This window comes from Bubalus kerabau, chromosome 19 (assembly GCF_029407905.1).
Source record: "Bubalus kerabau isolate K-KA32 ecotype Philippines breed swamp buffalo chromosome 19, PCC_UOA_SB_1v2, whole genome shotgun sequence".
Lineage (NCBI taxonomy): Eukaryota > Metazoa > Chordata > Mammalia > Artiodactyla > Bovidae > Bubalus > Bubalus kerabau.
Genome location: NC_073642.1, coordinates 67,543,344 through 67,568,939, shown reverse-complemented (window position 1 = coordinate 67,568,939; position 25,596 = coordinate 67,543,344). Strand labels below are relative to the sequence as shown.

The following is a 25,596-nucleotide window of genomic DNA, read 5'->3' as shown; positions in this document are numbered from 1 at the left end:
CTGGCTTGAGTTGCCCTCTCGGCAGGGATAGTCTCATTTACCCGTTTGCAGGACTCTTATCCATCTGTACAAGTCCCACCACCTCCAGCAAGCATTTTCCCAACTACCACTTCCCAGGTTGGCTCCTTTATCTCAACTCTCCAAGTACTTTAGTTCGTTACACAAAATTTAGTATTTAATCACTTATATGATCACAGTGTTACTTTACGTCTGTTATCATCGATTCAGTTCAGTTCAGTCGCTCAGTCGTGTCCGACTCTTTGCAACCCATGAATCATAGCACGCCAGGCCTCCCTGTCCATCACCAACTCCCAGAGTTCACTCAAACTCACATCCATTGAGTCGGTGATGCCATCCAGCCATTTCATCCGCTGTCGTCCCCTTTTCCTCCTTCCCCCAATCCCTCCCATCATCAGAGTCTTTTCCAGTGAGTCAGCTCTTCGCATGAGGTGGCCAAAGTACTGGAGTTTCAGCTTTAGCATCATTCCTTCCAAAGAACATCCAGGGCTGATCTCCTTTAGAATGGACTGATTGGATCTCTTTGAAGTCCAAGGGACTCTCAAGAGTCTTCTCCAACACCACAGTTCAAAAGCATCAATTCTTTGGCACTCAGCTTTCTTCACAGTTCAACTCTCACATCCATACATGACCACAGGAAAAACCATAGCCTTGACTAGACGGACTTTGTTGGCTAAGTCTCTGCTTTTGAATATGCTGTCTAGGTTGGTCATAACTTTCCTTCCAAGGATTACAATTACGAATTTTAATAAAAAACTCCCTTAAAAAGCAGAACTACTTTATTAAACAGCTACCACCGTATTATTCCACAAAATTACTTCTGTTCTTCAGCTTTCTGGTAAATCCTTCATAGATAGGTTACAGATACTTTTTTTTTTTAGTGCTTCTGCATCCTAATTATTACCAATTATCTAAATTTTTTTTTCTTTTTTTAAATTTTATTTTATTTTTAAACTTTACATAACTGTATTAGTTTTGCCAAATATCAAAATGAATCCGCCACAGGTATACATGTGTTCCCCATCCTGAACCCTCCTCCCTCCTCCCTCCCCATTCCATCCCTCTGGGTCGTCCCAGTGCACCAGCCCCAAGCATCCAGTATCGTGCATCGAACCTGGACTGGCAACTTGTTTCATACATGATATTTTACGTGTTTCAATGCCATTCTCCCAAATCTTCCCACCCTCTCCCTCTCTCACAGAGTCCATAAGACTGTTCTATACATAAGTGTCTCTTTTGCTGTCTTGATAGCAGAACCAATTTATTTAAAAGTCTTACCCATTTTAAGAACTGGCAAGAATTCTAAGAACTGATAAGAATATTTGGTTATTCAGCTCCAATAGAGCATAGTATTTGTCACAAAAGGTGAATGGACTGCGATTTTTCAGTAGTAAGAAATAATCAAGTAGTAAGAAATAATAATAAGTAAGAAACAATTTCATCATTATGCTCATTAGTTTCTGCATAAGGAGTCACTGACTACATTTATCAGCATCTCATTCTCAACAGAAGAAATGTACATGATGCTTTAAACAATTCCTACTACAGAAACAGAGCTGGTTAACCAAAATCCTTGGTCAGTAAGTACAAACTTTAAAATGTTTTGTTTCTTTTTTCCTTGGACTTTTGATCCCTTAAAAATCCCTGGAATTCTCTTCATGATGAATACTGTCAAAATATGAAGTCAGCTGGGTCAGTTCAGCAAGGCACTAAGAAGCATTTATCTTTCTAGAACCACAGAGGTCTGCAAAAGAAACAGTTCCAACTCACACCTTCCCCCAAACTCCAACTCACACCTTCCCCCAAACCCCTCCCTGGTCCACAGGAAGGCTGAGGGGCCAAGAGGAATGCGGAGGAGGGAGAGAACCAGCAAGGCAAGGCCTCCCACGGGCGGGTGGACACACCATTCCAGGAGCTCAGGGAAGGCGCGTGTGCCCGGCCAAGCCCTCCCTCACGGGAGCCTACTACTTCGTACTCCTCAGTGCCCAGAAGCACTTGATGTGGTGTGGAAAATAATCTCAGAAAGACCTCTTCTGAAAGAGGCACGCCAGATGATGGTACATGCGGGGCGTGTAGGTGATAAAGGTAAAAAATGTCCCATTTTCCTTCCCCTTTTGAGAACCACCTCAGAGAGAACTAGTCTCACAGAACCTGCCAAACAGAGTCCAGTTACTGCCCTATCTGCTGCTGCTGCTAAGTCGCTTCAGTCGTGTCCGATTCTGTGCGACCCCATAGACGGCAGCCCACCAGGCTCCCCTGTCCCTGGGATTCTCCATGCAAGAACACTGGAGTGGGTTGCCATTTCCTTCTCCAATGCATGAAAGTAAAAAGTGAAAGTGAAGTTACTCAGTCATGTCCAACTCTTAGCGACCCCATGGACTGCAGCCCACCAGGCTCCTCCGCCCATGGGATTTTCTGGGCAAGAGTACTGGAGTGGCATATCTAAACGCTGTCTAATACCCCCCCAGACCAGACGCTCACCCTGTCTACACTATATGGCTCCCCTCCACCCGAGGCCCCTCTCCCGAGCTTCAGGCCCGCTGCCTCTGAGGTGCCCCCCGCCCGGCACCCCGCCTTCCGCCAGGCCGCCTAAGTCCAGGGGCAGCTCCCATGGCTCGGCACCGGGCTCCTCCCCGCCTGTCCCCACACCTCCAGGTTGTCCTCCACACTTGCCAGATCAATCCTCACGAAGACTCACATCGCTCTCCCACTCAGAACCTCTGAAGCCCTGCCCGGCGCACCAGTGGCTCAACTCCTTAGCTGGCATCCACAGGCCAGGCACGGGCCATCCACAATGGGCCTCGACACACACCCCTGCAAAGGCGCGGGCTCACACGCCGCCTGGGCTCTCCACACCCTCCTGCCTCCCTTGCCTTCCCTTTTCACTCAGAACACTCCCCGCTCCTCCCATCACACAAATGCTACCCACCACAGGGCCAGTGCCATCTCCCTCCGAGCCCACCCTGCGAGGCGTTCTTTTGCTGGGCCGCCACTGTGTGCCTATCCCTCTGCACCACAATTACCTGCGCCTTCATGGGACTGTATTCCATACACGGTGACAGTCCTTTTAAAAACAACAACAAAGTCAGGAGGCTGCTGACTCACTGACAGCCTGAGTGGATTAATCCAAAACAGCCGGGGCTGCCTCAGCAACGCCAAAGGCCTCCACTGCGCCATCTGAAAACCAAAGAAGGGCCGTGCGCTCTCCCCACTCCTCCTGCCCGCATCTCAGACGACCAAAACAGGAGCCAGAAGTGGACAGGGGATTCCTTCCGGGGGCCACAGAGGATCACCAACTTCAACAGTCCTATCTCCAGACTGGGAATTCAAAACAAACCACATTACAGACTGTCCCCCAGTTTTTCCTGGGGAAGACTTCGAACCTAGTTAGGCTTGGGGTCTCGTGCCTGCGGGGGCTTAGTCCACAGTCTGGGGCGGGACCACACCCAGCTGGTCATCCTGAGGAAACGGGTCTGGTCACAGGACTCAAGAAAGGAGACGCAGACCACTCCGAGCTGAGGCATACTTGCTTCGTGAACAAAGATCAATGTACTATTTAATACAAATCTTCTCCAACAGAGTGGAAAATAACCTGGGGCCCTAATGATAAAAGTACCAATCAGGGATTTTGCAGACACATTGGCCGCCCACACCTGACTGCAGGGAGCAGTCAGCCTCGAGGCGCCGCCCGGAGGCCGAGCCGTGCTCGCAGCCGCCGCCCGGGGAAGGAGACACAAACCGGGCTCCTGCTGCGGGACAGCCGCGCGGTCCATCCTCCTCACGTTTCTTCAGACCAACAGGTACAGTCAAAACAGCTGCACAACTGGCATTAATGGTATTCAGGGTCTAACACATTAAAAAAAAAAAAGGTACCAGGGGTATCAGGAAGTCAGGTTTGGGATAACTTATACCAATAGGAAAAACAAAAGAGGTCAGTCAACTGCACAGTTTCAGTGTGTCAAAAAGGACAAAGCCTTATCTGTCTTATTCACCACTCTATCTCCAACACCCAATAAAGGGCTGGCACACAGAAGGCATCCTTAAGTTTCTGTTGTAGGAATGATACGTTTTTGAAAATGGAGGGAAAGAAAAGTAAAGGAACGGCGGGAACCAGAAGAAATCCAGAGCCAGACATATACACATACATACATAATTCTTCTGCTGACCAAAAGCCCAGCCAACAACTAATGCCCTCTTGGGCGCCCATCTGTGAAGGAAAACCACCCTCGCTGGCACATACCAGAAGGTCACTTGACGGCTTACAGAGCGCCCTCAAGCATCAGTTCCTCTGGGGGTCATTACAGACCTGCGCCCCGAAGAACTATGCCACTTCCATGTTCTAAACAGAGGAACAGAAACAGCTGTCAAGGAGAAGCAAGTGGTGGGGTTAGGACTGCTGGATTCCCGGCCCGCTGCTCCCTCCGCTGCTCTGACGGGAAGCTGATGAGACACCATCGGAGGCAGCACCTACCCTAAAACTCTGTCCCTGTGTGACTGCAGGCTCCTGGGCTTGCTGAAGTGGGACTCAGACACTTGGGCCTCGCTCAGGCTGGCCCAGACCCCAGACCCACCCTCTCAAAGCATGTGCCTTGCGGGGCTGTTTTACTAAAACGGATACCACCTGAAGAGCAACACCTGACACTTAAAAGGCTCTTTAGAAAAGTTAGTTCCTCTCACTGAAACTCGTATTTCTCCTTTTGAATACAGAAGGACTTGATGCTTATCAGAGAGGCTTTGAAATGTCTCATCATTCATTAATACTTTCAAAGAAATATAAATAAGGAAAAACGGATATTTCTTTCTACTCTAAATTTCCTGGAGAAAAACAGCAGAAGCCAAGTTTAGGGGCATGTTTTCCTTCCAATATAATGTCCTACAAGGCAGCACCTTCCCTTTCTTAGTTCCCACTCCTCCTCCACTGTCAGACATACTGCACACGCCCACACCTGCACTGGCACACCAGACCCACTCCCTCCACTGAGAACAGCTGGCATGTGGCCTGCTCGAAGGCTCCTGCCCGTCCTGACCTGGAACGGGTACCCGGCACTCACGCCCCAGAGGTCCTCCCCTGGGCCAGAAGCAGCGGGGCCAGAGCAGTGAGTGGGGCAGGGAGCTCCGAGGGCGGGAGAGAGAAGGGCTGCACCACCCGCCATCAGGAAACGGGCAAACGACGCGATGGAGAGCGTGAGGGGCGCCACCTTCAGGTCCTTCCAACACGGGGAGAGACGCAGTCAGAAGAGGCCTGTTTGGTGCAGTTTCACAGGACAACCCGGGGAACTGCTTACTGGTCCCCAGGGAGAGACGTGCCCCAGGAGCCAGGCAGGCTCCTGCTTCGGGCAGGTGGGAGAAGCCCCCCAGAGGGCAGGGCTCCTTCTCCGGGCCAGCACTGTCCGTCACGTGTCTGCTGAGAAAATAAGCTGCTGTCGTCACATGCCATTTTCCCCAAGGCGGCCTGTCACTTAAAAACAGCTATGTAAACTCGACGCCTCTTCCCCCAGAGTGGTTTTTCAAAAATGAACTTAGCAAGCCGCTGAACCCCAACACCTCCGCCATCTCTTCTCTGCTCATGCTGCACTCCACGTTCAGGTTGAGTCTCTTCTCACAATGTGAAACACTACAAATGGTTGTCCTGGTGCTTCATTTAGGCTAATAAAATATTGATTTCTTCATTAAAGAAAAACTATGAATAAACATTAGGTAAAATCAATCTGCACACATTCTAACACCAGATCTCATCCCATTAAAATGCTGACATATTCAAATGCCCTACTTTTATTAAACTCTTCTGTTAAACATGCATAGTAATATGCATACCTATTCCCAAGGGAATACCAACATCTCAAGTGGAAGGTAAGGGAAGATGTTTTCATTTCTGCAAAAGACACTCATTTCAAAAATTTGGAAAATAAATATCTTTAAAGTTTCTCCTGACAGGGTGGGGGTGGGGAGAAACCCTGCGGCCACCTGAAAGCGCGGTGACAAGACTGGTGGACTGAAAGCCCGTCCCGCGGCAGTGAGCGGCTCCCACACGCTGCTCAACTGCCACACTATTGCCTTCCCGACACTTACACAGTTCACAAGCGCGTGCCTGGCAGAGCACACAATGATTTTTCAATGTTCTGATTCAAGATGCTGAGTAATACAAGCAGCACTCTGCAGAGGAGCTCCTATTCCAGTCGAGAAATGCCCTCAATCTCCAACTGTGTAGAGTTGCTGCCAATTTTCTGACCCCCATTTCCTCATCCTACATTGAAACTGAGCCCAGGGAAAGGTGGTGATCTGCTCAAGGTTTCACAGAGCTTAGAAGTGCGATTTCAATCACACCAAGCTGCCATCTTTTCAATCACCCAACCTCAGTCGGAACAATGAGCTACTGAATCTGCAACATATGAAATTTCAAAAAATGGCACTGATGTGAACCACTGATTTTACACCAAATGACAGTATTCTGGAGTCCGTATATTGCTGGGTTTTCAAATACGAAGCGAGAGAGCTAGAAAAAACTTATCTTACACGAAAGGCGATCAGCCATTGAGATCAATGGGCAGAACACTGGATTTGGCCTCTGTAACTCAAGTAGTTATTCTCTAGTCCACCCAGGCCTCAGGTGAAGAAAGCAGCCTCAAACCCACAGCAGTGAGAGAGCTGGGCCGTTCTATACACAACCACGAAGAAAGTCCTGCGCTCTGCTTCCTCTGACGTTTCCCAGAATCACTGGAACTGCTGTTCACCTGGCATTTCCACTGTCTGCCATTTGTCATAAGTCTTATCTACCCAGCTAAGCCAAATCTTTTTAAGACGTAACTGCCTTACAGGTGACCTCAAGTAACAGCCACTCATGTTTCTCATGGTTTTTCCCCACGCCTTTTTAGGCACTTGAAGTGCACTCTGCACTGGCACAGCTGTGGCAATGCAATGCCACCCCATTTCAAAATGGACCAGTAAGACCAGCACACACAGGAATGTGGGGGACAGGCCTCGCCCGACTGTGACGGGAATGTAAACTGGCACAGTCTTTACACGGGGCAATTTGGCAACACGGAGCAAAAGCCTCCTATCCTTTAAACACAAATTCGACTCCCAGGAATTTATCCTTAGAAAATATTTTCCAAGTGGGTAAACAATCTATAGCAGCCCAGGGCTGGCCCAAGCACAAATGTGCATCCATACTAGGCTACCCACGCAATACTACCCATGCAAGACCACGCACTGAGAAAAAACATGGAAAAACCTCATAAAATAATCTTGAATGAAAGGAGCCAGATACAAAAGCAGCATAGGATACATGAAATAATGCTATTTACTTAAAGTTCAAAAATAAGTAAAACTAGTCTGTGATGCTGGCCGTGAAGATGGTAGTCGCCCCTTGCAGAGTGTGGGGAGGTCCCGGGGAGGCCAGGAATGAAGTTTCTTAATCTGGGGTCGACCTACTTTGTGAAAAATTAATAGAACTTTACATTTATACACATTCCTGTTTGGATGGTAATCATAAATTTAAAAATAATTTTAATGATCAAACACATGTACAAAGATAGTCTCCTCAGCTTTGTAACAAAACATTATTAACATCCTGTTTTCTAAAAATGAAATGGGTAAATATATCATGTAGCCATTTAAAATGAAGACATTTACTTACCAGCAAAGGATATTAAGTGAAAAATGGAATTAAAAAATAGGATTCTAAAGACAAAAAGAAGTATGAAGTCTTAAAATGCTAGTCACATTGTAATCATACCATCAACAGTAACAGTGTATTGTTATTCTTAATGTCTAGTAAAATAAAGCAAAAAATCATGTGGATGTCATTAGGAATTCAGATTCTCCACACGGAAGGTAGAAACGTATAGAAGCAATGACCAAATGGCAACAGGAAGTCCAGGTGCCCAGACTGGGCAAAAGCGATTTGTTACAAATCCTGCCACTTAAAGTCACCAAGGTGCCTATATACTTGATACCAGGTACGGGGGCAAGAAATGGACAAGATGAACCTAGAACACCTTTCTGTTCTGCTGAGCAAGAAAACGACGAAAGACCTCTGAGGCTGGGTCCAAAAGACTCTGGGGACAAAGCAGAGCAACTACTACTGGTCAGAGATGGGACAATTTAGACATAAAAACAATACTCCAGAATTTTCATGGAATGAATTAAGAATCTGAGTTCATATTAATATTAATAAATGGGGAGGGGGAAAAAGGCTTTCCCTTAACAGTAGACTAACACGTAATAAATGTAGAAGAAGAGAAAAATGGAGTTTGAAAATCACCATTTTATAACCATCACAGTAATACAGTAATAACTGATTCAGCCAAAAACCATCAACGGATGGTAAAACAGTGGAGGAAGGTCTGATGGGTAAAAGGATATTTATGTAGCCCGAAAGTATCCCTTCACAAATTATGTATCGATTACAAAGAGCAAAGCAGAACCTGACAATGGATTAATGTAGCAAAGTTTACTGCAGTGACCAAGGCAAGGCAGCCTCCTCTTCCTGCTCTCCTGCTGCCCTGAGAAACACAGCAGCAGTTCTGTGGTCCTCCAACTGTGATCTAGAACTGTGAACTAGACTATGAATCTAATCACAAAAATACCAGACAAAGCCGAACTGAGAGATCCTACAAAACAACTGGTCTGAAGTCTTCAAGATGTCAAAGCCATGAAAACAAAGAAAAAACTAAGGAATCAGTCCAGACTGAACGGGACTGGAGAGCCTGCAACTAACTGTAGTTTGTGCAGCTGGACTGGCTCCCGAACCAGGGGCAGGAGGCTCTTAAAGGATAACATGCAGGCAACCACTGAGATTTTAATGTGAGCGTCAGATGAGGTCGATGGTCTAGCTTAGATTCTGATAAATGTACTGTGGTAATATATGAGGAAATCTTGCTCTTGGGAAATAGAAACTGAGGTTTACATGAATAAATGGGCATGATGTCTACAAAGTACTCCCAAATGATTTATATTATACATGTACCTATATACATACAGGAAGCAGGGAGGAAGAACGAGAAGAGGCGGAGGGAAAACACACGATAAAACCAACGGGCAGATCTGAAACAGTCAGCGGCGGGTTCTCCCTGCTGTTACTGTCATTTTCTCTAAGAGTAAAATTGCAACAAGATACTTTTTTTATTAGAAAGAGACTTAAAAGGCATGCACACTATACACAATGTGTGGTCCATGTTTGGAAGCAAGTTTAAATAAACCAACTACAAAATGAATTTGAACAAACCGACTAGAAAACACTGATTGTGGCAGTGGTTACGTGAATCGACAAGCGGGATGACACTGCAGAGAACACACAGACACAGACACACGCCCCTGTGAACCCAGTGAAATCCAGATCCACCACCGTCACTTTCCTGGCCTCCTGCTACTCCACAGTTAGGCAAACCACCACCACTGAGGAGACCAGGGGAAGGGTGTGGGGGCCTCCTTGCACATGTTTTGCAACATCTCATGAATCTGTAATTCTTTCAAATTAAAAAGTAAAAAATAAATAAGAAAAAGATCCTTATATATCAACACACCAACTATAAAAATATTTATGAATCTGTCAAAGAACAGACGTTGATCAAATGTAAACTTTTTACATGTAAAAATATGGTTTTATTTCCCCAAACAGTATATGTATTGTAGAAAACATATGAAGAAAATATATGATGCTTGGGGTTTGTTTTAAAATAATACAGAATAGGTGAGACAGTAGATGAGATGAGACCAGCCACATGTTGACAAATGGTGAAGCTGGGAGACAGTCTCTCTGCTATTGTGTAAGTCGGAAATTTTCCATAATTAAAGAAGTTTCATTCTATTTGAGATATATATGTTTGCAAAGAGAACAAGTTGAAAAGATACTTAGCAAAATATTAAAAATGTTAAAAGCAGGGGTAGCATTTAAATGACTTTTTTTTCCTATCTTAATTTCTAACTTTTCCTCAATAATTATTATACTTGTATAATTTTTTAATAGAAAAAGAAGGAAACACAGGCCAAAAAACTGAAACTATTTGAAAAGTATTCTAGCAGTTTAAAAGCATGTCAAGGTCTAGCACAGGGTCACAGGCAAATACATGTCTGAGAACAAACAAGGAAAATCCCCCATAAAAGGAAGCCTGCAGCTACACCAGGTAAACGTGCGAGCAGGGCTGATACGTCACCAACAGGCGGTGGGCTACCTGGACTGGCCAAATCCTAAGCTTCACACCCATCAGGACTGCCGGTGTCTGTTATGAATGTTTCCGTGGCACCAGTGATGTTCCTCGATGAGGTAAGACAGGAGAACTCTTTCCAGAAGCCAGCCATTCAGGGGACAGATAAGGAGGCCACGGCTGGCTCTGCTGTTTCCCTCTCCCAACAGAGGTACAGTGTGAGAAGCATTCACTGGGCCTTCTAATTGGCTACAGTGTTCAACAGAGATAACTTCTCCCAGAGTCCTCTTTGGGGAATTCAATCTGTTCCACATTTACCTTCAAATTTTTCTTCTAATGTGGATCTAAAATCGAAACCCCGTCTTTCTCATAAGAACTGAACTGCAAATTTATCATCAATCCCATGCTTTTCTAGAGATTCTAGGCCCTTCCTCAATCCAGAAGAAATAGCTGAAAGGTTACACAGTGGAATCTGTCCTCTGGTACTCAGCAGCATTTTAACACTGAAAATCTGGAGGCTTGAAATAAAAATATTAGGCTCAAGAGAGACAGTATTGTATTTGTAGTCTCCACGGGGACAATACTGCATTTTAAATGTAGGTTAGCAGGCCAACCAGCCGAATAAGCAGTTTCAAACTCAAGGGTGAAATCAAATATAATCCAAAAGTTAGCACTTGGCAACAATTGCACATTTGCTTCACTCTAAGCACTTTTCACTATCTCACATAATAAAACAAACAAACAAAAACTTGCAACTACTAGCTTAAAAAGTTAAATATAAAGCTATTCACAAAGATATAGACTGAAGCAGCAACTGGTTTCCCAGCATGAATAATTCTGTAACATATCTCTACCTACACTGGTCTTATCTGAACAGAGGTAATCTAGGTCTCACATTCACAGAATCAGAAGCCAGAGGGGACTTTTAAAAAGTCACATTTGCTCTCAAGATCCTGCAACTTAAGACAAAGGAAGTAAATTGTCTACAATCACAAAATCAATTCATACCACAGCTAACCTTGGAAGCTCTACACTCAGTAAACACAGGAAAAGCACCAGAGGAGTGGAAGCCAAAGCCCTCATTTCTGTATCCTTCCTTCACCTGTGGTCTTCTGGCTTCTACATCAGACAATAACAACTAGTTGTCAGAACTTGAAATTATATCATGTATAACATAGAGTGAAGAAATATAGAAGACTCTGCAAAACTCGTTAAGCTTAGCATAAACCAAGTGACACTCATTTAGCTGGCGCCACGTCCCAACTGCTGCAAGCCTTCTCCAGGCCGAGCGGTGAGGAGGGTGGACAGAGGAGGCAGAAGGGCGCTGCTCACCTCCTGACAAGTCCGAGTTCTGGAGCTGCGGAAGGCCCACGCCCACAGCACTCTCCAGAGCTCCTGACTGCCTTTCAGAAAGTCTTCCCTCTGTAACCTAGGCTAATGTCCACTAATAAAATTCTGGCCAGCAGGGATGTATTGAAATTTTGTATGCAAATGCAAGAAGGATGGCAGAAATAGGCAGCGATTTTAAGTGAGGCTGCATAGCTACTGAAAGCTGAGAAACGCAGGCGAGCAGCTCAGCTTGGTGGTGGTACATACAGTTCTGACAAAGGCTGAGGCTCCAAATACCAGCAGATCCCATCAGCAGCATTTTTAAGTAAGTGGCCATAACTGGAACTGAAGATCCAATATTTTGGCCACCTGATGCTAAGAACTGACTCATTAGAAAAGACCCTGATGCTGGGAAAGACTGAAGGCAGGAGGAGAAAGGGACGAGAGAGGATGAGATGGCTGGATGGCATCACTGACTCGATGGACATGAGTCTGAGCAAGTTCCGGGAGTTGGGGATGGACAGAGAAGCCTGGCGTGCTGCAGTCCATGGGGTCGCAAAGAGTCATACACCACTCAGAGACTGAACGGAACTGGCCATAAACTAGAAGGCAGTCTTCAGGGAGGCATGCGAAGGTCTCATCTCTCCTCCATGTAGAGTACTGCTGCTAGATTTGTCTCTAAATTAGAAGAGACACACGATAACAACGTCCCAAATTTTCTTGTTGTCCACAGCAAACCTGAGTGTTTGTACTCAAATCCCAAAGTTCTTGGACCTCAAGCACAAATACACATGCTCAGTGGTCATAAAGCATGGCACACTCAGGACCCCAGAGGACGACGAGCCCGGCCCAAGCACAGAGCCGGCCGGGGCCTGTCCTGTGCGGGACGAGGCTGAGCCAGGTGGCCCAAGCCTGTGTTCAAGCCTGGGACGTCCTGTTCCAGACGCCGCCTTGCCTTCATCACAGGGCTTCGGCCTGTGTCCCCAGCACACCACTTGATTATTTGACATTTTTAAAGGCCTAGACAGCATATTAAAAAGCAGAGACATTACTTTGTCAACAAAGGTCCATCTAGTCAAGGCTATGGTTTTTCCAGTGGTCATGTATGGATGCGAGTTGGACTATAAAGAAAGCTGAGCGCCGAAGAATTGATGCTTTTGAACTGTGGTGTTGAAGACTCTTGAGAGTCCCTTGGACTGCAAGGAGATCCAACCAGTCCATCCTAAAGGAGATCAGTCCTGGGTGTTCATTGGTAGGACTAATTTTGAAGCTGAAACTCCAGTACTTTGGCCACCTGATGTGAAGAGCTGACTCATTTGCAAAGACCCTGGTGCTGGGAAAGATTGAGGGCAGGAGGAGAAGGGGACGACAGTGGATGAGATGGTTGGATGGCATCACCGACTCAATGGACATGGGTTTGGGTGGACTCTGGGAGTTGGTGATGGACAGGGAGGCCTGGTGTGCTGTGGTTCACGGGGTGGCAAAGAGTCAGACACAACTGAGTGACTGGACTGAACGGAATCTATGGAAATTCACACATCAATTCCATCCTCCACACAGGTCCTAACAGGAAAACACAAATGCTAAATAGGGAACCATTTCAAAAATGCAAAGTGACATGTCACAGAGAACACAGCGCTGGGGGATTAAGGAGTTAAAGTACGTAAAGTGACTGGAGTAGTGCCCACAGAAAGAGCTACCTGAGTATTAGCTATTATCATTATTAAATAAATAACATCAATTCACATTTGTTAAATGCATTCAAACCAAGAACTATAGTGAGAGTAAGCACTTACATAGTGCGAGTAAGAAATAAGCACTTAATTCTGTGTAAAAATTTTAAAAATAAACGGATTTTCCTATTTAACTGCCTGTCCCAAAACGTGCGTGGAGGGGCAGGGGTTTGAGAGGGAGAGGGACGGGCGGTCTAAGAGGGAAGGGGGAGCGAAGACGACCTAAAGAACGCGCCCTCCCCCGAGACAGCAGCTGTCCGCCGGGGTCACAGCAGCGTGCAATCTAACACTTGTTCACGTCACTTTCCTAGCACAGCTAGACTGAGGCAAAGCCAGCAAAAATACTTTTTCTGACCAATTAAAATTTTTCTAAATTCGATGTAGCATGATTTTTTTAAGTTGTAAAAATAACGCAAGTGCAGGGGCCAGAGTTGTGACATATACCAGTTTATACTGCAACAAAAAACAAGTTGATTTCTGAGAGAAAAACAGCACACATAATGTAATGGCTAGATATGCAAATATGCAGAGGCCAGACTATGATCTCAACGTCTCCTTTACCTCCCAACTCTCTGATATACGGTAAGTAAATGAGTATTAAGAAAACAGTCTGTTTCTACCTTAAAAAAAAAAAAGCTGGAAGGTTGTCACTTAGTAGATGGGGTTAAGAATGTGAGGGGGGAGGTCCAGAAAGGTGGGGACTACAGCCACTTGCTATATGCCCGCAGGACAGCCACGGACTCGCAGGCACTCTTTGGGAACAAGGTTCATCCGAAAGGCAGTGTCACGCGCCAGGAAGGACCCTGGGATCGGCGTAGCATCTGACGGGCCCACTGAGGCCTCCCGCTGCCTCTCACAGCCATGCGCCGCCCTGGCAAGTTACTGCTTCCTCCGAGCCTCCCCATCCTCATCTACACACCAAGTGGGAAACACCACTCCCTACTATGCAAAGTGTTTGTGAGAATGAGACAATGTGTGTGAAAGCACCTCGTTTAGTGCCCAGCACTGAGTAGATGACAGACACATTAATCAATGGCTATTAATATAATCCACAAATTAAATGGCCAATAAGCGTTTAGGGACTGTTTACTACGAGGAGAGCTCTGAATTAGATCCCATAAAGCAGTGGTTCTCAAACTTCAGCACATGAGTATTGGGGGCTTCCCTGGTGGCTCAGATGGTCAAGAATCCGCCTGCCATGCAGGAGACCTGGGTTGGGAAGATCCCCTGGAGAAGGGAATGGCTACCCACTTCAGTACCCTGGCCTGGAGAATTCCATGGACAGAAGAGCAGGCAGATAAAACCCAGTGAGCTGAACACCATGCTGGGCCACACCCCTGGAGTTCCTGTTTCAGCTGGTCAAGATGGGGGCTTGGAAACCTACATTTTCACCAGTTCTGAGGAGTTGCTGCTGCTGCTTGAGGACCACATCCAGGAGAACCTCTATGTAAGGGAGGAGGGAGGGAACAGGAACCCAACAGTTTTGGAGATTGTGAGAAGTCGAACATTTAGGCAATGGCATGGCTGAGCAGAAAGGTGTGGGAGGGCACCTGAGCAAAGATGGAGACGGCAACAGACCAAACAAGGGTGCGCGGGGCGACAAGGGGCCAGCTTGGCCGGTTACGTGTCTCACTGTGAGAACCAAGCGAAAGAGTTTGAAGAGGCCATGGGCAGGCTAACTTTTTTACTAGGCCCAGCTTGGATTTTTTGACAGTTTAGTAAAGCGAGCCATTACAAAATTTGAGAAAGTTAACCACATGGTGAAAATGCCACCTGCCCGCAGAGACGCAACAACAGGCCAGGCTAAGTAGCAAACAGAAGACAGCAAAAGTCTGAAGGCCATCACTGAGCCCGTGCGGGTAATCCCAAAGCCTCCTCTGGCACTACAGCCAGGATCTTCAGGACTGTCATTCTGCACGATGACAGTCCATAAAGGCAGTCTATGAGATACAAGAATCAAGCCCCAGTAAACTCTTTATTTATTAACTTGGCAGAGCCAGGCATTAATTAAGAGAACAAAGAGACCTCAAACATGATTCACTCAAATGAGGGGATAAAATCTCTTATTTCTTTAGTTTTAAGTCATTTACTAAACATGTTCCTAAGGTGTAGTACATAATATTAATTAGCTATCATTATATCTATTATTACTAATCTTAATCTTTACTTACCAATTGAAAATTCTACAAAATTTATCTCAAAACAATGCTCACCAATAGACTGAATCTCAATCATTGTTTTAGGTCCACATTAGTAAGACAAAGATAACTACAACTTGGGAATTCCCTGGAGGTCCAGCAATTGGGAGTCCGTGCTTTCACAGCTGAGGGCCTGGGTTCAATCCCTGGTAAGGGAACCAGGTTGTGTGGTATGGCCAAAAATAATAACTACAACTTATAATGAAAAATTACACATGATCCATTTAGAGTTCAGCAGAAAACTGCTGACAGATTTTTCTCAAGTAAGATATAAGAAGTTCTAAAAATTCTAAGATTTTAAAATAAATAAAAGGGGTTGAAACTCCATCTCACATCTTATTCCAGAAAAAACTTGAGCAGTACCAAAGAGATAGCAAATATAAATAATGAAACCTCAGAAGTATAAGAAGACATCATGATGCTTTTAAAAAATAAAATTATAAGGGCTAAGTATGACCCCAAACCCATAACCAGAAAGGAAAAGATGAGTATGTTTTTCCTATAAAAGATAAAATTTTTACCTAGGAAAAACCACCATGAGCAAAATCAGAAAACAACTGGCCGATGGAACCAAATGTTTGCAACTGAGATCACAAATTAAAGGCCAATTTTACATAAAAGAAAGCTCCTACAAGTCAACTTTTAACAAAAGAAAGACCAAAATCCTAGTAGAAAAATGGGCACAGGACATGGACAACTCACAGAAAATACAAACGACTTACACACATGCTGACACTTACACCCCTTTTCACCTGTCACGCCGGCAACGGTCAAGTAACAGCGCCCTGTGCCAGGGGCCTGAACTGGCATAACCCGTGGAAGATAAGCTGCGTCCGCAAAAAGTACAAACACTCATTCCTTTGATCCAGCAATTCCACTCACAGGAATTTATTCCTCAAATACTAGCAACATGGCAAATGACATATATATAACGTTATCAATATTTACTGCAGCACAGTTTGTAACAGCTAAAGACTGGAAACAACTTCAGTGTTCATCAAAGAAGGAACTACAATACAGTCATACAACGGGATACTGTGCAGCTGTTCACAAATAAAGAGCTTTACATGCTGACAAAGAATAATCTCCAAAATACATTTTATAAAACAAACAAAACAGAAAGAAGGTACCAAAAGCTACAGATGCTAAAAGTTACATTTTTCTTTAAAGGAGGGAGGAATATGCCTGTGATTTTACATGTGGAACCACAGGCTGTCTCTGGAAATACACACATGAACTTAACACTGGTTACTTCTGAGACTGGGGACGAGGTGGCGAAGGGACAGGGTATGAGAGACTTTTCACTGCGTGCCACGTGAACTTTGAATCGTGTGCATGCACCACCTATATAAAAGATAAAATATGCCTATGAGAAGTCATAATACCTATGTTTTTTATTTTTACTTTATATTGGAGTATAATTGATTTACAATATGTTAGTTTCAGGTGTAGAGCAAAATGATTCAGTTTATACACACACACACATCTGTTCTTTTTCAGGTTCTTTTCCATTTAGACTACTCTAAGATAGCAGAGTTCCCTGTGCTATACAGGTCCCTGTTGATTATTTTACACACAGTGGTGTTCCGTGGTGGCTCAGATGGTAAAGAATCCGTTTGCAACGCAGGAGACCTAGCTTTGATCCCTGGGTCAGGAGACCCCCTGGAAGGGAATGGCAACCCACTCCAGTAGTCTTGCCTGGGAAATCCTATGGGCAGAGGGCCTGACGGGCTACAGTCCATGGGGTCACAGAGAATCCGACAGGCCTGAGTGAGTAAGCACACCATGTATGTATGTTAATCCCAAACTCCTGATTTATCACCCACTGCACCTCTACCCTTTGACAACCACAACTTTGTTTTCTACGTCTGTGAGTATGTTTCTGTTTTGTAAATAAATAAGCGATATCACATGGTATCTTTTTCTTTTTGACTTACTTCACTTAGTATGATAATTTCTAGGTACTTCCATGTTGCTGCAAATGGCATTACTTCATTTTTTTGTTATGGCTGGGTACTGTTCCATTGTATATATGTATTAACATATATATCACATCTCTACCCACTAATCTGTCGATAACAGTTAGGTTGCTTCCATGTCCTGGCAACTGTAAATGGCACTGGGGTGATGTTCTAAATGTACCTATTCCTAAATGAGGTACCTATATTCCCAATGAAGATTTTCTCACTAAGATACCTGAGAAAATAAATTGCTTTCACTATCCAGTTACTACTGAGTTCCACATGCACCAAGCACTGCTTTAGGCACTGAGTCTCAGCAAAGAGAATAAACCCCTCCTCTCGTGGACTTAGGAGGGACACCGCCAGTAAGCAACTACTCAAAACGAGCATCAGAGAGTGGAAAAGGCTATGAAGAAAGCCCAGTCAGGAAAGGGGAGAGGTGGGGCTGAGGGGAAGGGTGATTACAGAGCCCTCCTGGGTAGAGGTAATAGATAGCGTCTCTGACAGGAAGACACGTGGGCAGAGACATGAAGCAGGGAGGGAGCTACATACCAAACAGCACACACACCTGGGTACGTTCTCTAAATACTTAATGGGCATTTACACTGCACCAGGCACAGTGTTAGATACTAGGGACCTCAATTATGCCTAAAATACATAACTGAGCACCTAAAAAAGGACTGGGAGGAAAAACACCAAAATATTAACAGGTGGGATAACGGCTTTTTTTCTTCCTTGATATTTTCAAATTTTCTACCATTAACATATCTTAACTTTAAAGGGAAAAAAAAAATCTTTCCTTTTTATTGCTGCCAATGAAGGAAAAACTCCTATAGGACAAACTCATTAGTAATTTGAATGATCAGCAGACTTTCCTTCTAAGAAAACCTTTTAGGGATTTCCCTGTTGTCCAGTGGTCCGCCTGCCAGTGCAGGGAACATGGGCTCAATCCCCGGTCCGGGAAGGTCCCACCTGCCACGGAGCAACCAAGTCCCGCACCACGACTAAGGCCACGTGCCTGGAGCCCGCGCTCCACAAGAGACGCCCCGAAATGAGGACTCCACTCACAGCAGCCAGAGGAGAGCCTGCATGCAATGAAGACCCAACGCAACCAAAATAAGGAAAGAAAATAAATTTAAAACAGAACACTTTACACTGAACAGGATTCTCAATTGTTTTCCTGCCTTTACCCGTCGCCAGTGCTCAGGTAAGGTGTGTGTGGACAAAGGGGGAAGAGAGAGCACCAAGTTCGAGTGAGATGGGTACAGCTTGCTATTCTTTAAATACATCTCTCAAAACACGATGAGAAAGAGCAGAGTAGTTAACCAAGTGCCAACTACATACAAGACAACACGCTTACCATAATCTACCCACTGTCAATACACACGACAATCATTTACTTATACATTTATCCAATCATTCAAGCATTTGCAGAGTGCCTTTACCGCATCAAAGGCACTGAGTTAGACATGGGGGTTTAGGAATGAATTAGATGGAGTCAGCCCTGCTGAGTTCACAATCTAGTTTACGTGGTGGGAAGAAGAGGACATTAAATTTCAAAATCAGTTTTTCTTTGACTTATTGTGACGTGCTAGAAAGACGAAAGACCTGGTAGGGGTAACAGGAGGCCTGGCCTTGTCAGCTGTCAGGGCAAGAGGCCTGGGAGAAAAGGGCATGTGAGCTAAGATTCGAGGAGGAGGAATGAACAGGTGAAGGGGCCGGGAGTGGAAGCATTCCGTGCAAAGGAAGCTGATACAAGAAGAATCTGCGGCAAGAAGGTAAAGCTGGTTGTAAGAATTAGAAGGCACACCAGTGAGTCAGAATGATACAGTAAAGGGGGCAGAGGGTGATGAAGTAAGCTAGAGCCGGCTCACGCAGGGCCCAGTGGGCCATGTTAATAATTTTGTTTTTCATGCTAAAAGCAACAAGAGCCAGTGAACACATTTTAACACTGAAAGATTTTAAGCCTGGGAGCAACAATAAGATTTACATTTTTAAAGATCACTCAGGCTACTGCACAGAGAATAAATGAGAGGAGCGAGAGCGAAGCAAAAGCCCAGCCAGAGGCTGCCCAGGGCTGGTGGTTAGGACGCCTCGCGCGCACTGCGGGATGCAGGTCAGAACTACGACCCCACGAGCCCAGGCAAGGCAGCCCCGCCACAGAAAGGACCAGTCAGCAGGCTGCACGTGCCTGGGTGAGATGAGAGACGGCAGTGAAAGCCAGAGCAGATGCACTCAACACCTGTTCTGGAGATAAAACCAACAGAAATTCCTGCCAGAGTAGGTGGAGCGAGGAAGAGAGAAAGAGAAGAAAGCATCACAGATAACGATGGAACAAGGAACATTTCAAAGGACCAAAACATCAAAAATAAATCTACATAAAAAAGATGAAAATAAGGGATAGTTAAACATTCCATGCCAATATTAACAAAAATAAACTGATTTTCCAACCCTCAAAACAGAATTTTGGAAACAGAACTTCCAATCCTGAAAACAGAATATCACAGTGAGATGTTTAACGCACACCTATCAAAAACTGATAAATAAAGCAGTCATAATAACTGTAAAGATACGGGCAATGTGAACAGCATTAAAACCTTTATCAAACACACATACAGAGACATGTCACCCTGAGCCTAACAGAGGATACATATTCTTTTAAAAATACATGAAACATTTTAACCAGGTTACAAGGAAAAAAGATCATTACCTTTCAAGTAACTAATATTAAAAAAAAAAATTATATGACGATATCACGAGAATAAGTTAATTAATAACAAAACTAAACACCATGAATAGTAACTTTAAAATGTCTGTTTAGAAATTCAGGGTTAAAGAGGAAATAAACATGGAAGTAACAAAATATTTAGATCTTAATGACAATGAGGAGGGCACGGCAACCACGCCAGGATCCTTGCCTGGAGAATCCCATGGACGGAGGAGCCTGGTGGGCTCCAGTCTGTGGGTGGCAGAGAGCCGGACACAACTGAGAGCCTGAGCACAGTGGCGGTATCACCACATGCATAACGCACAGGCGACAAAGTAACACTTAGGAGGAAATTCTACAGTTTGAGCACATCATTAAAAAGCAACAAAGGCTAATAACCTATGTTTTCAAGCCAGAAATCTAGAGAAAGTACAAAGAAAACAAAGGAGGTAAAGACAGATCTTATTAATAAAAAACAGAAAGCAAAGAAACACCCAATTCTGTGAAACAAAATTTGACAAACTCTTACAAGACTGTTCAAGAAAAAAGGTGAAATATGAAGGAGGGGCACAGCTCCAGCTGGTGACTGCGGCCAGGGACTGCCTACGAATGGCAGGAGCACAGGTAGCCCAGCAACTCCAGGGCAGGCCCCGCTCTGCAGAGGGGCCACAGCCCGCCCACAGCCCGCCACAATGGCTGACAGACGGCCTGGAAAGCTGACGGCAGCAGAGCAGGAGGAGGAACCGGCAGAAGCCACCGCCAAGGAGGCTCCAGAGAGGACAGGGACAGAGACGGGGCTTTGCGGCAGCACAGGCCACACCAAGGAGGCCCCCATCTCTTTAACTGCCTTCACAAACAGATTCTGCTCCCTGGGGAATACCCACTGGATTAACTTGTTGCAATAAATACTTTTTCCTTTGGGGGGTGGTGAGAAAAGGCAGAAACAATTTGGAACAAAAGATACAGAGAAGTATCTGTAGTCCACATCATGGGAGTAAGAAAGGAAAAGGAACAGGACTGAGCCACAGGGAAACCCACTTAGAGACTAGGAAAACAGAAGGAACAGACAAAGGTGAAGCAGAGCGGCCGGACAGACGTGGTGCAGAGAAGGAGACAGACAGTCACAGTTAAGTGTCATGCAAGACAAGGAGGGCTTCGATGAAGAGACGATCAGCTGTGTCCACTGCTGCTGAGAGGTCAACAAAGTTTTGGGCTGCATGGCGCCCAATGGTTTTGTCAACGGTTTTGATGCTGAGTAACCTATATGCTGGAGAAATCAAAGAAGTGGGAGCCAAGGTCACACTGGGGCAGAAGGACAACTGTTTCCACCTGGATTAGTGATTCTGGAGCTAAAGATGTTTCAGCTGATGACAAGACTCAGAGTGTCACTTTGAAAGGGAGTGCCAGAGGTGGACTACAGGAGGTGATAGGAGGTGGACACATAAGGCAAGAAATCGAGGCACCACGGTGCCTGATGGGTTACGCAGTGGACAGGAAACCACCCAGGATGGTGGCCAGAACTGGAATGGAAAGGGAGGCTGTGAGGCAGGCACCAAGGCGTTCAATGAACAGACAGCAAGGCAGTCAGCTCACGGCCACGAGGAAGACAGAGAAAGGTGGCCTGAGTCCAAGGGCAGAGACTCCAGAGGGACGCCAGGAGGGGTGGCAACTGGAGGGACGCTTAATCCAGAGCCTGCTGTGCAGGGACTTGATGGAGCCTTTCCAGCTCAACCTGTGCCGCACCCTCTGAGATCTCTCTGATTGCAAACTGCAGCCACACCAAGGAAAGCCCCAAGAACAACCCCCATTATTTTTTAATAGCTGAGCTAATATTACCCTCAGTTTTGCTAGCTACCTGTACACCTACCTATTCCAAAATCCAGAAGGGGAAAAAAAAATGTAAGGAGTTGTGTAATTCCTAGAATTAAATGGGACATAAGAAGGGACTGGAAGGGAGAGCGTGAACACTTCTCCAAGACACCAAGACAAGGAAGTGGTTGTTTCCGAACAAAACGAGCTCCAGGCAATCAAGACACCAGACAACTGCCTCCTGAGTTAGCCTGGAAGAACTCTAGCAGCACAAGATCTGAGGCTGTGACTGATTTCTAAGAGCCTCTCAACCAGTGCAAATGGGGTTGGCAGGCCGACCTCTGTGAGCTTTGGCAGCAAACACGAACCAGGCCTGTCTTGTGACAGGGATTTTGAGAGATTACTGAATTACTCCAGTAAGTCCTTAGCAGAGGGCAATTTCAACCAACTCATTCATTTAAAATTGAACACAATGTGCCTACCATGTATAGGCTTCCAGAAAAAACATCTACTTCTGCTTAATTGACTACGCTAAAGCCTTTGTGTGGATCACAACAAACCATGGAAAATTCTTAAAGAGATGGGACTACCAGATGGCCTTATCTGCCTCCTGAGAAAGCTGTAGGGAGGACAAGAAGCAATAGTTCGAACCACACATGGAACAAATGCCTGGTCCAAAATTGGGAAAGGAGTACGTCAAGGCTGCATATTGTCACCCTGCTTATTTAACTTATATGCAGAGTACATCAGGAGAAATGCCAGGCTGGATAAAGCACAAGCTGGAATCAAGATTTCCAGGAGAAATACCAATGACCTCAGATATGCAGATGACATCACCCTAATGGCAGAAAGTGAAGAGGAACTAAACACAAGTGAGTGACTGAACAACAATCACAGGCACTGCAATGGATGTAAGATGAAGAAGATGGTTTCTGCCCTCAAGATTCACCATTTGGTGAAAGAGACCAAGACTGTGTTGTCCAACACTGTGAAAAGGTGGGAGGACACTCATAACAGTCAAACAGTAAGAGCAAGGGAAACAGAGGTTCCTAGAGCACACAGAAACACTGCACGGCCCAAGCCACGCTCAGCGTGCAACTGCAGTGTGCTGTGTTCCTTGCTCTACTGACTCATCTCACTGCGAGCTCTTCTCCAGAGGAAAGGGCCGTGTCTACTACGCCTGGGTCACCTGACTTCAGTGTAGCCTGCATCTCCTGGTTGCCCACCCTGTATCTATCTATAGACCTATTCTCCTGTCTGGAATCTACTCCCACTGCAGCTCCAGAGCAATAAGGATATCATATAATCCAATCCCCTTAAGAAAGTCGTGAGTCAGTCAGGACTCCCAATTGATTGAACACCGCATTATTTTCTTGGCCTCAAGAATGAGCTGGTAACCCAGTTTGGGGCAAGGAGTCAAAGGAGGTTTGCTGCGGGCTTCTATGAAACAACCGTCCTTATTCTGACAAAGTGCTTAAAACTGTTTATTCTCATCCTGGATGTTGGCTCTCACTGTGGGCCACGCGGTACAGAAACTGAAGCCTAGAACCCCCATCACTGTTCTGCCACCAAAGCCAGGATGACACACAGCGGAAAGCAGAGTCACAGACGCTCAGCAGACAGAGCTGGTGCCCCGATCAGCCCACACCTGAACCCACCTGACCATGGGGGTTTTCAGTGTCATAAGCCAATACAGCCCCCTTTAGAGTTTAAATATGAGTTTGGCTTCCTGTTACTTGCAAAACAAAACATACCTAACATCATAATATATTCAAGGTATGCTAAATCCTAAAATCACTGGTGAATCATTATCTAATCAGTTTCTTGTATAACACACTCTGATGTTCATCTCTTGCTTCCAGCATAGTCTTATTAAACCTAAATTTTAAAATGTAAAATTTCCCTCTTATTTAAACCTTGGAGAATAGCAACTGGTTAACACCTAAATAATAAAACTGTGGCTCAAAATTACAAAAGGAAGTTTACAGATTTATAAACTTAACTGCAAAAATACGGAAATTCTTTATGGCAAAAACAAATACAAACACATCCTTAAGCAAAGTTACAAGACAGATGACAAACTGAGAAGAAAAAAAAAAACCTGTTAATTTATTATCATAGACAAAGGACTAACCTCCGTAATGTATAAGGAACTCCCCTTTTAGAAAAATCAAGATGTTCAAAAACCCAAAAGAGAAATGGGTAAGGGATATGAAACAATTCACAGAAAAGGAAATCTATTTCACCCTAAATATATAGAATGATGTTCAACCTCACTTGCTACAAGGAGAAAACAAACATACTAACTTCTCACCTATCATATCAAATGCAGAAGTCCGGGGACACACTGCTGGGGAGGCTGCGGTACAGCACAAATCAGTGAGGCCTCCCTACAGAGGCCTGACGACACCTATTAAAAACATGAGCATTTATTAAAAACAGGTACAGATCTACCCTCTGACTCAGAAGTATCTCTTCTGGAAATACATACTACAAACACACCTGCCTCCATGCAAAATAATACACACGCAAAGTTATTCACTGCAGCCTTATTTGTAATTTAAAAAACATTAACAGTCCAGAGTCATCTGGTTAAATAAATCAGGGTACACCCACAGCATGGAGTACAAAGCAATGACAAGAGTGAAGCTCTCAATTTACTAATATGGAAAGGTCTCCAGTATATATCGTTAAGCAAAAAAAAAAAAAAAACAAAGATGCAAAATACCATACATAGTAGGTTCCCTCAATTCCTTCAGATCTCTGCTCAAATGTCATCTTATTCTTATTATAACAGAAGGATGAGTCAGATACGAATAAAATGATTATAGGGAGTGGAAGGGAATGGAGTAAGGGGTCAGAAAGAATTGGAAGCTAGAGATCTCTGAACATAATCATGTTTTATAGTTTGGATAGTAGAGCCAGTAAATGTTTTACATAATTAAAATGTAAAAATAAATGTATTTCTGACAGCTTTATAAAGGTATAATTGACATACAAAGAACTGCACGTGCTAAACATTTACAATTTGATGAGCTTGGGTAGCCTTCTCCAGGGGATCTTCCCAACCCAGGGATAGAACCCAGGTCTCCTGCATTGCAGGCAGATTCTTTACCAGCAGAGCCACAAGGGAAGCCCAAGAATATTCTCCACTGGATCTTCCTGACCCAGGAACTGAACCAGGGTTTCCTGCATGCACACGTGCAAGACCCCACAATACCATGACCACAATCAAGGTGACAGATGCACCTGACACATCTCAACATCTCCTTGTGTCACTTCCCTTTTGTTTTTTGCGGTAAGAACACTTAATACGAGATCTACTCTCTTAACAGTTCTGATGCACACAATACTGTATTGCGAACTACAGTCACTACGCTGTGCAGCAGACCTCCAGAATTTATTCATTGCGCGTAACTGAAACTTTACTACTAACTTTGTCTAGTCAAGGCTATGGTTTTTCCTGTGGTCATGTATGGATGTGAGAGTTGGACTGTGAAGAAGGCTGAGCGCCGAAGAATTGATGCTTTTGAACTGTGGTGTTGGAGAAGACTCTTGAGAGTCCCTTGTACTGCAGGGAGATCCAACCAGTCCATTCTGAAGGAGATCAGCCCTGGGATTTCTTTGGAAGGACTGATGCTGAAGCTGAAACTCCAGTACTTTGGCCACCTTATGCGAAGAGCTGACTCACTGGAA

At 44.9% G+C, this 25,596-nt stretch overlaps 1 protein-coding gene across 14 annotated transcripts in view; it reads right to left on the bottom strand.

Moving 5' to 3' along the window:
• WDR20 (WD repeat domain 20) overlaps positions 1-25,596 on the bottom strand; it is a 63,778-nt gene that overhangs the window by 25,368 nt on the left and 12,814 nt on the right. Inside the window, exons 2-3 of one of the 14 annotated variants that reach the window (XR_008705694.1) lie at positions 24,215-24,310; positions 4,490-5,419 (exon numbers count right to left, since the gene is read on the bottom strand). The exons of 9 other annotated variants lie outside the window; for them this stretch is intronic. Coding sequence is in view for 2 of the 5 variants with exons in the window: in XM_055556720.1 (XP_055412695.1) it covers positions 24,218-24,310 (93 nt within the window). In the remaining 3 variants the exon portion in view is untranslated. Of the gene's footprint in view, positions 1-4,489; positions 5,420-16,310; positions 16,768-24,214; positions 24,311-25,596 lie in introns of those variants that run through there. 4 more of the 14 variants (XM_055556721.1, XM_055556720.1, XM_055556714.1 and 1 more) reach the window with 4 other exon arrangements.